The 14,258-nt window shown below is 38.7% G+C and overlaps 1 protein-coding gene across 1 annotated transcript; it reads right to left on the bottom strand.

Annotated features, from left to right (window-relative positions):
- Positions 1 to 2,080: 2,080 nt before the first annotated feature.
- LOC146420085 (homeobox protein Hox-C11a-like) lies at positions 2,081 to 12,137 on the bottom strand. Its single transcript, XM_085048657.1, has 4 exons — positions 11,792 to 12,137; positions 11,656 to 11,740; positions 7,269 to 7,354; positions 2,081 to 2,313 (listed from the first exon to the last, which is right to left on the bottom strand). Exons 1-4 carry the CDS (start codon positions 12,135 to 12,137, stop codon positions 2,081 to 2,083), a joined length of 750 nt encoding a protein of 249 aa, XP_084904783.1.
- Positions 12,138 to 14,258: the final 2,121 nt, after the last annotated feature.

Here is a 14,258-nt window from a genome sequence, read left to right as displayed (position 1 = left end):
TTTCTTTGGGATTTTTTTCCATTTTCCTTCGGATTTTTTTCCATTTTCTCCTGAGATTTTATTCCATTTTTCCTGGGAGGTTTTTTTTTATTTTCTTTGGGATTTTATTCCATTTTCTCCAGGATTTTTTTTCCTTTTCTCCCATGATTTGTTTCCATTTTCTTTGGGATTTTTTTCCATTTTCTTTGGGATTTTTTTCCATTTTTCCTGGGAGTTTTTTTTATTTTCTCCTGAGATTTCTTTCCTTTTCTCCAGGATTTGTTTCCATTTTTCTTTGGGATTTTTTCTCATTTTCTCCAGGATTTTTTTTCCATTTTCTCTGGGAGTTTTTTTATTTTCTCCAGGAATTTTATTCCATTTTCTCCAGGATTTGTTTCCATTTTCTCCAGGATTTATTTCCCTTTTCTCCTGAGATTTTTTTCCATTTTCCTTCGGATTTTTTTCCATTTTCTCCAGGATTTGTTTCCATTTTCTTGGGGATTTTTTTCCATTTTCTCTGGGAGTTTTTTTTATTTTCTCCAGGAATTTTTTTCCATTTTCTCCAGGGATTTGTTTCCATTTTCCTTCGGATTTTTTCCCATTTTCTCCAGGGAGTTTTTTCCATTTTTCCTGGGAGTTTTTTTCCATTTTCTCCAGGATTTGTTTCCATTTTCCTTGGGATTTGTTTCCATTTTTCTTTGGGATTTTTTCTCATTTTCCTTGGGATTTTTTTTCATTCTCCAGGGATTATTTTATCATTTTTCTCCAGGGATTTTTTCATCATTTTCCTTGGGATTTTTTCCCATTTCTCCAGGATTTTATTCCATTTTCTTTGGGATTTTTTTTCCATTTTCTCCAGGATTTTTTTCCATTCTCTCCAGGATTTTTTTTCCTTTTTCCTTGGGATTTTTTTCCATCTTCCCTGTGATTTTTTTTCCATTTTGTCCAGGAATTTTTTCCCATTTTCTCCAGGAATTATTTTTCCTTTTCTCCCAGGATTTTCTTCCATTTCCCCCAGGAATTTTTTCCCATTTTCTCTGGGATTTGTTTCCATTTTCTCCAGGAATTTTTTTCCATTTTCTCCAGGATTTTGTTTCCATTTTCCTTGGGATTTTTTTTCCATTTTATTTCCATTTTCTCCAGGATTTTTTTCCCATTTTCCTCGGGATTTGTTTCCATTTTCTCCAGGGATTTTTTTTTCCTTCTCTCCCAGGATTTTCTTCCATTTTCCCCAGGGATTTTTTCCCATTTTCCTTGGGATTTTTTTTCCATTTTATTTCCATTTTCTCCAGGGATTTTTTTCCCATTTTCCTTGGGATTTTTTCCTTTTTCCCTGTGATTTTTTTTCCATTTTCCTTGGAATTTTTTTTCCATTTTCCCTGTGATTTTTTTCCATTTTCTCCAGGAATTTTCTTTCATTCTCCTTGGGATTTTTTTTTATTTTTTCCAGGGATTTTTTTCCCATTCTCCTTGGGATTTTTTCCTTTTTCCCAGGATTTTTTCCCATTTTCCTTGGGATTTTTTTCCACTTTCTCCAGGGACATTTTTCCACATTCCTTCCTATTTTTTTTTCCCATTTTCCTTGGGATTTATTTTCCATTTTCTCCAGGAATTTCCTTCCAGTTTCTCCCAGGATTTTCTTCCATTTTCCCCAGAAGTTTTTCCCATTTTCTCCAGGAATTTTTTCCCATTTCCTCCACGATTTTTTCCCATTTCCTCCACGATTTTTTCCCATTTCCTCCAGGAATTTTTTCTCCATTTCCTCCACGATTTTTCCTCCATTTCCTCCACAATTTTTCCTCCATTTCCTCCACAATTTTTCTCCATTTCCTCCACGATTTTTCCTCCATTTCCTCCACAATTTTTCTCCATTTCCTCCACGATTTTTCCTCCATTTCCTCCACAATTTTTCCCATTTCCTCCAGGAATTTTTCCCATTTCCTCCACGATTTTTCCTCCATCTCCTCCCCAATTTTTCCCATTTCCTCCACGATTTTTCCTCCACCTCCTCCCCAATTTTCCTCCCACCTCCTCCACTCCTTCTCCCCATTTCCCCAATTCCCTTTGGGATTTTTTTCCCAATTTTTTCCCCCATTTCCCCTCACAACAAGGGATTCCCGGAGAAGTACTGCAGGCGATCCCTGCTGAGTTTTTTCTCCTTCATGCGTCGGTTTTGGAACCAGATTTTGACCTGGCGGTCGGTGAGGTTGAGCATCCGCGAGAGCTGCAGCCGCTTCTCCTTGTTGATGTAAACGTTGAAGAAAAACTCCCGTTCGAGTTCGCGGATCTGGAACTTGGAGTAAGGACAGCGCTTCTTGCGAGGCCGAGGGGCGCCTGGGGAGGGAGAAAAATTAGGGGAAAATTTGATTAATTTATGCCCTGAAAATGGGGAAAAAATTAATGGAGAAATTGGGGTTTGCATGGGGAAAAAGGGAGAGAAAATCCCGAATAAATAAATTGAGAAATGAGCCGAAAATGAGGATTTTAGTTGAGAAAAAGGGACAGAAAATCCGAAATGAATCCTAAATCCTAAATCCTAAATGAATTAATCGATAAATGAAAAACTCCCGTTCGAGCTCGCGGATCTGGAATTTGGAGTAAGGACAGAGCTTCTTGCGCGGCCGAGGGGCGCCTGGGGAGGGCAGAAAATGAGGAAAAAATTAATTAGTTAATGACACAAAAATGGGGAATTTAATTGGGGTTTGCGTGGGGAAAAAGGGAGAGAAAATCCGAAGTAAAAAAATTAATATATGAGCCGAAAATGGGGACTTCAGTTGGGGTTTTCATGGGGAAAAGGGAGAGAAAATCCTAAATAAATCAGTTAATCAACGAGCCGAAAATGGGGATTTTAGTTGAGAAAAAGGGACAGAAAATCCGAAATAAATAAATTAATTTGTGTCCCGAAAATGGGGATTTTTAGTTGGTGTTTTCATGGGGAAAAGTGAGAGAAAATCCTAAAGAAATCAATCGATAAATGGAAAAATTCCCGCTCGAGCTCGCGGATCTGGAATTTGGAGTAAGGGCAGCGCTTCTTGCGAGGCCGAGGGGTGGCTGGGAGGGGAAAAATTGGGGGAAAATTAATTAATTGATTAGCCGAAAATTGGAGTTATCGGTTGTTGTTTTCATGGGGAAACGGGAGAGAAAATCCTAAATAAATTTATTAATATATGAGCCGAAAATGGGGATTTCAGTTGGGGTTTTCATGGGGGAAAAGGGAGAGAAAATCCGAAATAAATAAATTAATTTATGCCCCGAAAATGGGGATTTGAGTTGAGAAAAAGGGACAGAAAATCCGAAATGAATCCTAAATCCTAAATGAATTAATCGATAAATGAAAAACTCCCGTTCGAGCTCGCGGATCTGGAATTTGGAGTAAGGACAGAGCTGCTTGCGCGGCCGAGGGGCGCCTGGGGAGAGGAAAAATTAGGGGAAAATTAGTGGAGAAATTAGCCGAAAATGGGGATTTTTAATTGGTGTTTGCATGGGGAAAAAGGAGAGAAAATCCAGAATAAATTATTTAATCAATGGGGATTTTAGTTGAGAAAAAGAGTCAGAAAATCCGAAATAAATATATTGATAAATGAGCCAAAAATGGGGATTTCAGTTGGGGTTTTCATGGGGAAAAAGGGAGAGAAAATCCGAAATAAATAAAGGAATTAATGCCCCGAAAATGGGGATTTCGGTTGAGAAAAAGTGAGAGAAAATCCTAAATAAATCAATCGATAAATGAAAAATTCCCGTTCAAGTTCGCGGATCTGGAATTTGCAGTAAGGACAGAACTGCTTGCGCGGCCGAGGGGTGGCTGGGAGGGAGAAAAATTAGGGAAAAATTAATTTATTTATGCCCCGAAAATGGGGAATTTAATTGGGGTTTGCATGGGGAAAAGGGAGAGAAAATCCCGAATAAATTAATTAATTTGTGCCCCGAAAATGGGATTTTTTGTTGGGGTTTGCATGGGGAAAAGGGACAGAAAATCCTAAATAAATCAGTTAATAAACGAGCCGAAAATGGGGATTTTAGTTGAGAAAAAGGGACAGAAAATCCGAAATAAATGAAAAACTCCCGTTCGAGCTCGCGGATCTGGAATTTGGAGTAAGGACAGAGCTTCTTGCGAGGCCGAGGGGTGCCTGGGGAGGGGAAAAATTACTAATTAATTTATTTATTTATGTCCCGAAAATGGGGGAAAAAAATAATGGAGAAATTGGGGTTTGCATGGGGAAAAAGGGAGAGAAAATCCGAAATAAATAAATTAATTTGTGCCCCGAAAATGGGATTTTTTGTTGGGGTTTGCATGGGGAAAAAGGAGAGAAAATCCCGAATAAATAAATTGAGAAATGAGCCGAAAATGGGGATTTTAGTTGAGAAAAAGGGAGAGAAAATCCGAAATAAATAAAGGAATTTGTGTCCCGAAAATGGGGATTTTAGTTGTTGTTTTCATGGGGAAAAAGGAGAGAAAATCCTAGATAAATGTAGGAATTAATCGCCCAAAATGGGGATTTTAGTTGGAGTTTGCATGGGGAAAAGGGACAGAAAATCCGAAATAAATATATTGATAGATGAGCCAAAAATGGGGATTTTGGTTGGTGTTTAATGGGGAAAAAGGGACAGAAAATCCCTAACAAAACAATTAATAAACGAGCCGAAAATGGGGATTTTAGTTGAGAAAAAAGAAGAGAAAGTCCCAAATAAATTAATTAATTAATGCCCCGAAAATGGGGATTTTAGTTGAGAAAAAAGAAGAGAAAATCCCAAATAAATGAAGGAATTTATGCCCCGAAAATGGGGATTTGAGTTGTTGTTTTCATGGGAAAAAGGGAGAGAAAAATCCCCAAGAAAAAAAGGAATTAATGACACCAAAATGGGGATTTAATTGGTGTTTTCACGGCGAAAAAGGGACAGAAAATGCCAAAGAAATAAAGGAATAAATGATGCAAAAATGGGGAATTTGAGTTGGTGTTTTTCCGGGGAAAAGGGACAGAAAATCCGGAATAAATCCTAAATTAAAAATCCTAAAAAAAATGAATTAATGACACAAAAATGGGACTTTTCAGTTGGTGTTTTCACGAGGAAAAAGGGACAGAAAATCCGCAATAAATTAATTGATAAATGAGCCGAAAATGGGGAATTCGAGTTGGTGTTTTCACGGGAAAAAGGGACAGAAAATCCCAAAGGAACAGAAATCCCAAAAGGATAAATATCCTAAAGGGATCAATAAATATCCCAAAGGGTTAAATACCCCAAAAGAATCAATCAATAAATGCCCCAAGGGGATCAATAAATATCCCAAAGGGATCAATCAATAAATATCCCAAAAGAATCAATCAATAAATGCCCCAAGGGGATCAATAAATATCCCAAAGGAATCAATCAATAAATACCCCAAAGGGATCGATCAATAAATATCCCAAAGGGATCAATATCCCGAAGGAATCAATCCATCCCAAATCAATCAATAAATAGATAAATGCCCCAAAGGGATAAAGAAATATTCCAAAGGGATCGATCAATATCCCAAATACCCCAAAGGGATCAATCAAAACCCCAAATATCCCAAAGGGATGGATCAATATCCTAAATACCCCAAAGGGATCAATCAATACCCCAAATACCCCAAAGGGATCAATCAATATCCCAAATACTCCAAAGGAATCAATCAATACCCCAAAGGGATAAATAAATATCCTAAATAAATAAAGAAATAAATACCCCAAAGCGATAAATCAATATCCCGAAGGGATCAATACCTCAAGGGAATCAATCAATACCCCAAAGGAATCGATCAAAACCTCAAAAACCCCAAAGAAATTAATCAAAATCCCCAAACTCCCAAAGACATTAATCAAAACCCCAAATATCCCAAAGGAATCGATCAATACCCCAAAGGAATTCACACCCCAAATTAATCAATCAATCAATCAATAATCAATCAATATCCCGAAGGAATTAATCCCCAAAGGGATCAAAATCCCAAAAAAACAATGGGATGAGGGAGAAACTGGAAAATTGTGATTTTTGGGAATAATATGGGAAAGGGAGAGGAATGGAGAGAAATGGAAATGGAAATCCCAAAGGGAAAAATACCCCAAAGGGATCAATAAATACCCCAAAGGGATCAATAAATACCCCAAAGGGATCAATAAATACCCCAGAGGGATAAAAATCCTAAAATGATAAATATCCGAAAAGGATAAATATCCCAAAGGAATAAAAACCCCAAAAGAATAAATATCCCAAAGGAATAAAAATCCTAAAATGATAAATATCCGAAAAGGATAAAAATCCCAAAGGATAAAAAATCCCAAAGGAATAAATATCCCAAAGGGATAAAAATCCTAAATGGCTAAAAATCCCAAAGGAGTAAAAACCCCAAAAGAATAAAAACCCCAAAAGAATAAAAACTCCAAAGGGATAAAAATCCCAAAGGGATAAAAATCCTAAAAGGATAAATATCCTAAAAGGATAAAAATCCCAAAAGAATAAAAATCCCAAAGGAATAAAAATCCTAAAAGAATAAATATCCCAAAGGGATAAAAACCCCAAAGGAACAAGAATCCCAAAGGAATGAAAATCCTAAAAGGATAAATATCCCAAAGGGATAAAAATCCTAAAAGGATAAAAATCCTAAAAGGATAAATATCCTAAAAGGATAAAAATCCCAAAGGAATAAAAATCCTAAAAGGAGAAAAATCCCAAAGGGATAAAAATCTCAAAAGAGATAAAAATCCCAAAAGAATAAATATCCCAAAGGAATAAAAACCCCAAAATAATAAATATCCTAAAGGGATCGGGGAATTTTTGGGGATTTTCGGGTGGAAAAGATGAAAAAAATCTGATTTTTGGGAAAAACTTCGAGGGGAAAACAGAGAGAAATTCAGGAATTGCTGGGAGAGAATAAAGTGGATTTTTAGGGAATTTTTTGGGATTTTTTAGGGGATTTTAAAGGGATTTTTAGGGAATTTTTAAGGGATTTTTAGGGGATTTTTAGGGGATTTTAAAGGGATTTTTAAAGGGATTTTTAAGGGATTTTTAGGGAATTTTAAAGGGATTTTTAAAGGGATTTTTAAGGGATTTTTGGAGAAATTTTGGGACTTTTTAAGGGATTTTTAAAGGAATTTCAAAGGGATTTTTAAAGGGTTTTTTAAGGGATTTTTAAGGGATTTTTAAAGGATTTTTAGGGAATTTTTAAGGGATTTTTAGGGAATTTTTAGGGAATTTTTTTAGGTATTTTTAAAGGAATTTCAAAGGGATTTTTAAAGGAATTTTTTCCTCCCTGGGCGGGAATTTCCCACGAGGAGATTTTTGGGGACAAATCGGGGATTTTTTGGGTTTTTTCTGGTGGATTAAATGGAATTTCGGGGAAGGATCAGTTCCGGATCTGAAACCGGAGAAGGGAAAAAAGGGATTTTTTGGGGATTTTTTTGGGATTTGGGGGAAAAAGGAATTCTTGTTCCGCTCGAGGTTTGGATTAATTCCGTTTTTGATCGAGAATCCCAAAAAAACAACAAAAAATCCCCAAAAAAACCCAAAAAAATTCCTAAAAACCAACCCGAGATGAGGAAATAAAAGGGAAAAATGGGAATAAAAGGGAAAATTGGGAATAAAAGGGGAAAAGGAGAAAATGGGAATAAAAAATGGGAATTCAGTTCCGCTCGAGGTTTGGATTAATTCCGTTTTTGATCGAGAATCCCAAAAAAACAACAAAAAATCCCCAAAAAAACCCAAAAAAAAAATCCCTAAAAAACCAACCCGAGACGAGGAAATAAAAGGGAAAAATGGGAATAAAAGGGAAAATGGAATAAAAGGAAAAATGGGAATAAAAAGGGAAATGGGAATAAAAGGGGAAATTGGAATAAAAGGGAAAAAATGGAATAAGAGAGAAAAATGGGAATAAAAGGAAAAATGGGAATAAAAGAAAAATGAGAATAAAAGGGGAAATTGGGAATAAAAGGGAAAAATAGCAATAAAAGGGGAAATTTTGGGGGTTTTTTGGGAATTCGAGGGAAATCCGAGGCGGGAAAAGATCTGCTGAGAGCAGCGCAGAGCTCGGGAGGGAAAATTGGGATTGAAAGGGGAAATTTGGGGAAAATTTGGGGAAATTTGGGGAAAATCCAGGGAAATTTAAGAGAAATGGAGGAAAAATTGAGGAAAATAGAGGAAAAATCGAGGAAAATCGAGAGAAAATCGCGGAAAAAGAGGACAAAAATCCTGATTTTTCCTTCGTTTTTCTCCCATTTCTCCCGCAGCTTTTCTCCCGGCAGAGCAGCGAGACTCGGCGGAGAGAAAATCGAGGGAAATTTGGGGAAAATCGAGGGAAAATCAAGGAAAATCGAGGGAAATTTAAGGAAAATGGAGAATAAATCGAAGAAAATCGCGGAAAATCGCGGAAAAAACGCGGAAAAAAGGACAAAAATCCTGATTTTTTTCCCCGTTTTTCTCCAATTTCTCCTCCCGCCGGAGCAGCGAGACTCGGCGGAGAGAAAATCCAGGGAAATTTGGGGAAAATCGAGGGAAAATTAAGGAAAATCGAGGGAAATTTAAGGAAAATGGAGAATAAATCGAAGAAAATCGCGGAAAATCGCGGAAAAAACGCGGAAAAAAGGACAAAAATCCTGATTTTTTTCCCCGTTTTTCTCCAATTTCTCCTCCCGCCGGAGCAGCGAGACTCGGCGGAGAGAAAATCCAGGGAAATTTGGGGAAAATCGAGGGAAATTTGGGGGAAATCGAGGGGAATTTGGGGAATATCGAGGGAAAATTAAGAGAAATGGAAGAAAAATCGAGGAAAATCAAGGAAAATCGAGAATAAATCGAGGAAAAATCAAAGAAAATCGCGGAAAAAACGCGGAAAAAAGGACAAAAATCCTGATTTTTTTCCCCGTTTTTCTCCAATTTCTCCTCCCGCCGGAGCAGCGAGACTCAGTGGAGAGAAAATCCAGGGAAATTTGGGGAAAATCCAGGGAAAATCGCGGAAAATCGAGAATAAATCGAAAAAAATCGAAGAAAATCGCGGAAAACTCACGGAAAAAAAGCGGAAAAAAGCACAAAAATCCTGATTTTTCCCCGTTTTTCTCCCCTTTCCCCTCCCGCCGGATCAGCGAGACTCAGCGGCGACTTTTAACGAGATTTTAATTCAACCTCTCGCCGCCCAAACCTCTTCTCCTCCTTTTCCTCCTCTCGGCAAATCCTCTTTGCTCATCAAAACCCTTTTCAAGCGGATTTTTGTCACTCGGCGAAGCTTTTAAAAATTTCACAGACTCCCAACTTAACATCTCCATTTTATATCATTTCCCCTTTTTTTTATCTCCCTAACCTCTTTCCCTTTCCTTTCTTTTCTTTTTATTTGATTTTATTTTTATTTTTTCCTCTTCTCTCGTAAAAAAGGAGCAAAAAGCGCTTCGGAGCTTCTCGTAAAATCCTCGGAGCGCCTTATAAAAGTTCCCATAAAAATCCCCAAAAACCAACAAGGCAGAAACCCTTTTGGCCCTCAGCGGCCGCGGGATTCCCTCCTTAACCTCTTGATGGCTTTTGCAATTTTTTTCCCCATTTTTTCCCCTTTTTTTTCCACTTTTTTCCCTTTTTTTCCACTTTTTTCCCCATTTTTTCCCTTTATTCTCCTTTTTTCCCCTTATTTTTCCCTTTTTTTCCACTTTTTTCCCTTTTTTCCACTTTTTTCTGCCTTTTTTTCCCTTTTTTTCCACCTTTTTTCTGCCTTTTTTTCCCTTTTTTTCCACCTTTTTTCTGCCTTTTTTTCCCTTTTTTTCCCTTTTTTCCGCCTTTTTTCCCCTTTTTTCCCATTTACCATCCTTTTTTTCTCATATTTTTCCCCTTTTATTCCCCTTTTTTTCCCTTTTATTCCCTTTTTTCTCCCACTTTTTCACCTTTTTTTCCCACTTTTTTCCCATTTTTTCCACTTTTTTCCCCCTTTTTTCCCATTTTTTCCCTGTTTCTTCTCATATATTTCCCTTTTTATTCCCCCTTTTTCTCCCCATTTTTCTCCCCTTTTTTCCCATTTTTCCCATTTTTCCCCTTTTATTCCCTTTTATTTCCCTTTTTTTCCCCTTTTATTCCCCTTTTTCCCTCTTTTTTCCCCTTTTTTATCCCTTTTCCCCCTTTTCCCCCGTTTTTTCCTCTTTTTTCCCCCTTTTTCCCCTTTTTTCCTCTTTTCTCCCATATTTTTCCGCCTTTTTCTCTTTTTTCCCCATTTTCCCCCTCTTTTTCCCCTTTTTCCCCATTTATTCCTCCTCACCCTTTTCAAAAATCGCTTTTTTCCCCATTTTTTCCCCTTTTTTCTCTTCTTTTTCCCAACTTCTTTTCTCCCTTTTTCCTCCCTTTTTTCCTTCACTTTTTCCCCTTTTTCTCCCCAATCTTTTCCCATCCTTTTCCCTCCATTTTCCCCTCATTCCCCTATTTTTTCCTCTCCACTTTTTTCACCCAAATCCTCTTTTATTCCCCAATTTCCCCTTCAATTTTCTCCCCAAAATCCCATTTTTTTTTCTCAAAATCCCCATTTTCCCCCCATTTTTCCTCTCCACTTTTTTCCCCAAACCTCCCCGATTCCCCTTTTAATCTTTTCCCCAAAATCCCCATTTCTTTCCCCAAAACTCCCATTTTTTTCCCCAAAATCCCCCTATTTTCCCCCATTTTTTCCCCAAAACCCTCATCTTTTTCCCCAAAACTCCCATTTTTTCCCAAAATCCCCATATTTACTCCCATTTTTTACCCCCAAAATCCTTTTCTTTCCAACATCCCCATATTTACCCCATTTTTTCCCCAAAACTCCCATTTTTCTCCCCGAAACCCTCATTTTTTCCTCAAAACCCTCATTTTCTCCCCCAAACCTCCAATTTTCCCCCCAAAACTCCCATTTTCTCCCCATAACTCCCATTTTTCCCCAAAATCTCCATGTTTACCCTCATTTTTTTCCCAATTTGCCCCCAAAATCCCCATTTTCTCCCCAAAATCCCATTTCCCCCAAATTTCCATTTTCCCCCAAAAATCACATTTTTCCTCCAAAAAAAGACATTTTCCCCCAATTTTTCCCCATTTCCCCCTCTCCTGGGCTCTACCTACTCGCCGCGCCGCTCTTGCCTCCCTCCTCGCTCCTCTTCCCTCTGCTCTCCTCTTCCTCCTCCTCCTCCTCCTCTCCTCCCGCCAGCGCGCAGCTCTGCGCCGCAACCTCACTTTTCCCCAAAACTCCCATTTTTCCCCCAAAACTCCCATTTTTCTCCCCAAAACTCCCATTTTTCTCACTAAAACCTTCATATTTTTTCCAAAATCCCCATTTTTACCCCCATTTTTTCCCCAAAAGAGACATTTTACCTCCAGAATTCTCATTTTTACCCCATTTTTTCCCCCATAATCCCCATATTTACCCCCATTTTTCCCCCAAAAAAGACACTTTTCCCCCAAAAAAGACAATTTTTCCCCCCGAAAAACACATTTTTTCCCAATTTTTCCCCATTTCCCCCCAATGCTCGGCTCTACCTACTCGCCGCGCCGCTCTTGCCTCCCTCCTCGCTCCTCTTCCCTCTGCTCTCCTCTTCCTCCTCCTCCTCCTCCTCCTCCTCTCCGCCGCCCTTGCGCTGCTCTCCTGCCGCCAGCGCGCAGCTCTCCGCCGATCCCTCCGCGCTTCCTCCTCCTCCTCCTCCTCCTCCTCCTCCTCCTCCTCCTCCTCCAGGCCCCTCGAAGAACCTCTCAAACCCTTGGGGCAACACTCCGCTCTTCATCCCCGCGTAGAACTGCGCGGAGGAGGAGGATGAAGATGAAGAAGATCCTCCAGAGTGATGCTGCTGTTGCTGCTGTTGTTGGTGATGATGATGAAGATGATGATGATGATGATGGTGGCCCATCCCGAACGCCCCGTCGCCCTTCACGGCCACGTCGGGCAGCAGCTCCTCGGCCGCGCAGCACCCCGCGTAGCTCCCGCGCCACTTGCCGGGGGTCTCCAGCCCGTAGGGCACCTCGCGGGGCAGGCTGGGCGAGTAGGGGTAGGGCAGGTGGCGAGCGGGCTGCGGCAGGAAGGAAGGCACGGCGGGCAGCTCGGGCACGTAGTAAGGGCAGCTGGGCAAGTAAAGGTTCCTGTCCGGATAGTCGCCCTGAGCGCCGCCGCGATCCTTGCGGCCCGGAGCGCACAGAGAGCCCAGGCTGACCGAGTTGAACATGCTGCGGGTGGGTTTGGGGTTTTTTTAAATTATTGTCCTTTTTTTTTGGCCTTTTCTTTCCTTTTTTTGCTTTTTTTTTTTTCTTCTTTTCTTTCCTTTTTTCCTTTTTTTTTTCTTCTTTTCTTTCCTTTTTTCCCTTTTTTTTCCTCCTTTCTTTCCTTTTTCTTTCTCCTTTCTTTTTCCTTGCTTTCCTTCTTTTTTCTCCTTTCTTCTTCCTTTCTTTCCTTTTTTTTTCCTGTCTTTTTCCTTTCTTTCCTTTTTTTTCTCCTTTTTTCTTTCTTTCCTTCTTTTTTCTCCTTTCTTTTTCCTTTCTTTCCTTTTTTTTCTGTCTTTTTCCTTTCTTTCCTTCTTTTTTCTCCTTTCTTTTTCCTTTCTTTCCTTTTTTTCTCCTTTCTTCTTTCTTTCTTTCCTTTTTCTTCTCCTTTCTTTTTCCTTTCTTTCTTTTTTTTCTCTTTCTTTTTCTTTCTTTCCTTTTTTTTCTCTTTCTTTTTTTCTCCTTCCTTTTTTTTTCCCTTTCTCTTTTTCTCCTTCTTTTTTTTTTGCCCTTCCCTTTCTTTCTTTCTTTCTTCTTTTCCTCTTTCTTTCTTTTTTTTTCTTTTCTTTCCTCTTTCTTTTTTTCCTCTTTCTTTTCTTCTTTTCTTTTCTCCTTTTTTTCTCCTTTCTTTTTTTCTCTTTCTTTTTTTTCTCCTTTCCTTTTTCCTTTCTTTTTTTCCCCTTCTTTTCTTTTTTCTGCTTTCCTTTTTCTTCTTTCCTTTTTTTCTTCTTTCCTTTTTTTCTCTCTTCCTTTTTTATCACTTTCTTTTTTCCTCTTCCTTTTTTCCTTTCTTTTTTTTTCCCCTTTTTTCTACCTCTTTTTTTCTCCTTCTTTTTTCTTCCTTCCTTTTTTTTTTTTTCTCTTTCTTTCTTTTTTTCCTCTTTCTTTCTTTTTTTCTCTTTCTTTTTTTCTCTTTCTTTCTTTTTTTCTCTTTCTTTCTTTTTTCTCTCTTTTCCCCCTTTCTGGTTTTTTTTCCTCTTTCTTTTTATCCTCTTTCTTTTTTTCCTCTTTCTTTTTTTCCTCTTTCTTTTTTTCCTCTCTTTTTCTTTCTCTCTCTTTCTTTTTCTCTTTATTTTTTCCTCTCTCTATTTTTTTTTCCTTTTTCCTTCTTTCCCTCTTTTCCTTTTCCTCTTTCCTTTTCCTTTTTCCTCTCCCCCACCCCGAATCTCCTTTTTCCCTTCTGCTTCTCCTTCCTCCTCCTCCTCCTCCTCCGATTCCTCTCCAATTCCTATATTTTTCCCCCTTTTTTCAAAGCCTCTCCTCTCTCAACCTCTCCTTCCCTCCCCACAAACCCATTTCTTTTTTTCCCCTTTTTTTTTTCCTCCTCTCTCCCTTTTTTTATCTTTTTTTTTTTTTTTTTTCCCGAAGCCCTGGGAACGAAAAGAAGAAGGAAAAAAAAAAAATATATATAAATTTTTTTTTTTTGGAGTCAATGACGCTGCTCCGCTCAGGCGCCGCGGAATCCACGTGATCCCGAAGGGGAGATTTTGGCATTTTGTCACTCGGAGGAGGAGGAGGAGGAGGAGGAGGAGGAGGAGGAGGAGGAGGAGGAAGAGGAGGAGGAGGAGGAAGAGGAGGAGGAGGAGTTGGCAACCTTAGGTGGATCTCCGCAAGTTCCCAGCGCCGCAAAGAGCCGAAAAATCTCATTTTTTGGGGTTTTTTTTTCTCTCCCTCCCCTCCCTGTCCGGCAGCGCAGCGAGTGGAGAAAATCCAACTTCGCTCCGTTTTGGGTTTTCTCAGTTTTTACCCCTTTTGGTTCTTTTTTCCTTCACTTTCTCACTCTTTTTCTCCTCTTTTTCCTCCCTTTTTGCTCTTATTTCCTTCACTTTCTTGTCCTTTTTTCTTCCTTTTTTCTTCTTTTTTTCTTCCTTTTTTCTCCCTTTTTTCTCTCTCTTTCCTTCACCTTTTTACTCTTTTTCTCCTCTTTTTAATTTCCTTTTTGCTCTTTTTTCCTTCACCTTCTTGTCCTTTTTTATTCCTTTTTTTCTTCCTTTTTTCTCCTCCTTTTTCTCCCCTTTTTGTCTCTCTTTCCTTCACCTTTTTACTCTTTTTCTCCTCTTTTTAATTTCCTTTTTTCTCTTTCTTTC

This window comes from Lichenostomus cassidix, unplaced genomic scaffold (assembly GCF_008360975.1).
Source record: "Lichenostomus cassidix isolate B80296 unplaced genomic scaffold, HeHo_3.0 HiC_scaffold_875, whole genome shotgun sequence".
Lineage (NCBI taxonomy): Eukaryota > Metazoa > Chordata > Aves > Passeriformes > Meliphagidae > Lichenostomus > Lichenostomus cassidix.
The sequence above is the reverse complement of the archived record's forward strand: the minus strand, read 5'-3'. Positions and strand labels throughout refer to the sequence as shown.

Coding starts and splice junctions, on each gene's coding strand:
- LOC146420085 (XM_085048657.1), bottom strand. CDS start 12,137: ATGTTCAACTCGGTCAGCCTGGGCTCTCTGTGCGCTCCGGGCCGCAAG. Junction 11,741..11,791: donor TCATCATCATCATCTTCATC/ATCATCACCAAC, acceptor GAGGATCTTCTT/CATCTTCATCCTCCTCCTCC. Junction 2,314..7,268: donor TTGTCCCCAAAAATCTCCTC/GTGGGAAATTCC, acceptor CTCCCTCCCCAG/GCGCCCCTCGGCCTCGCAAG.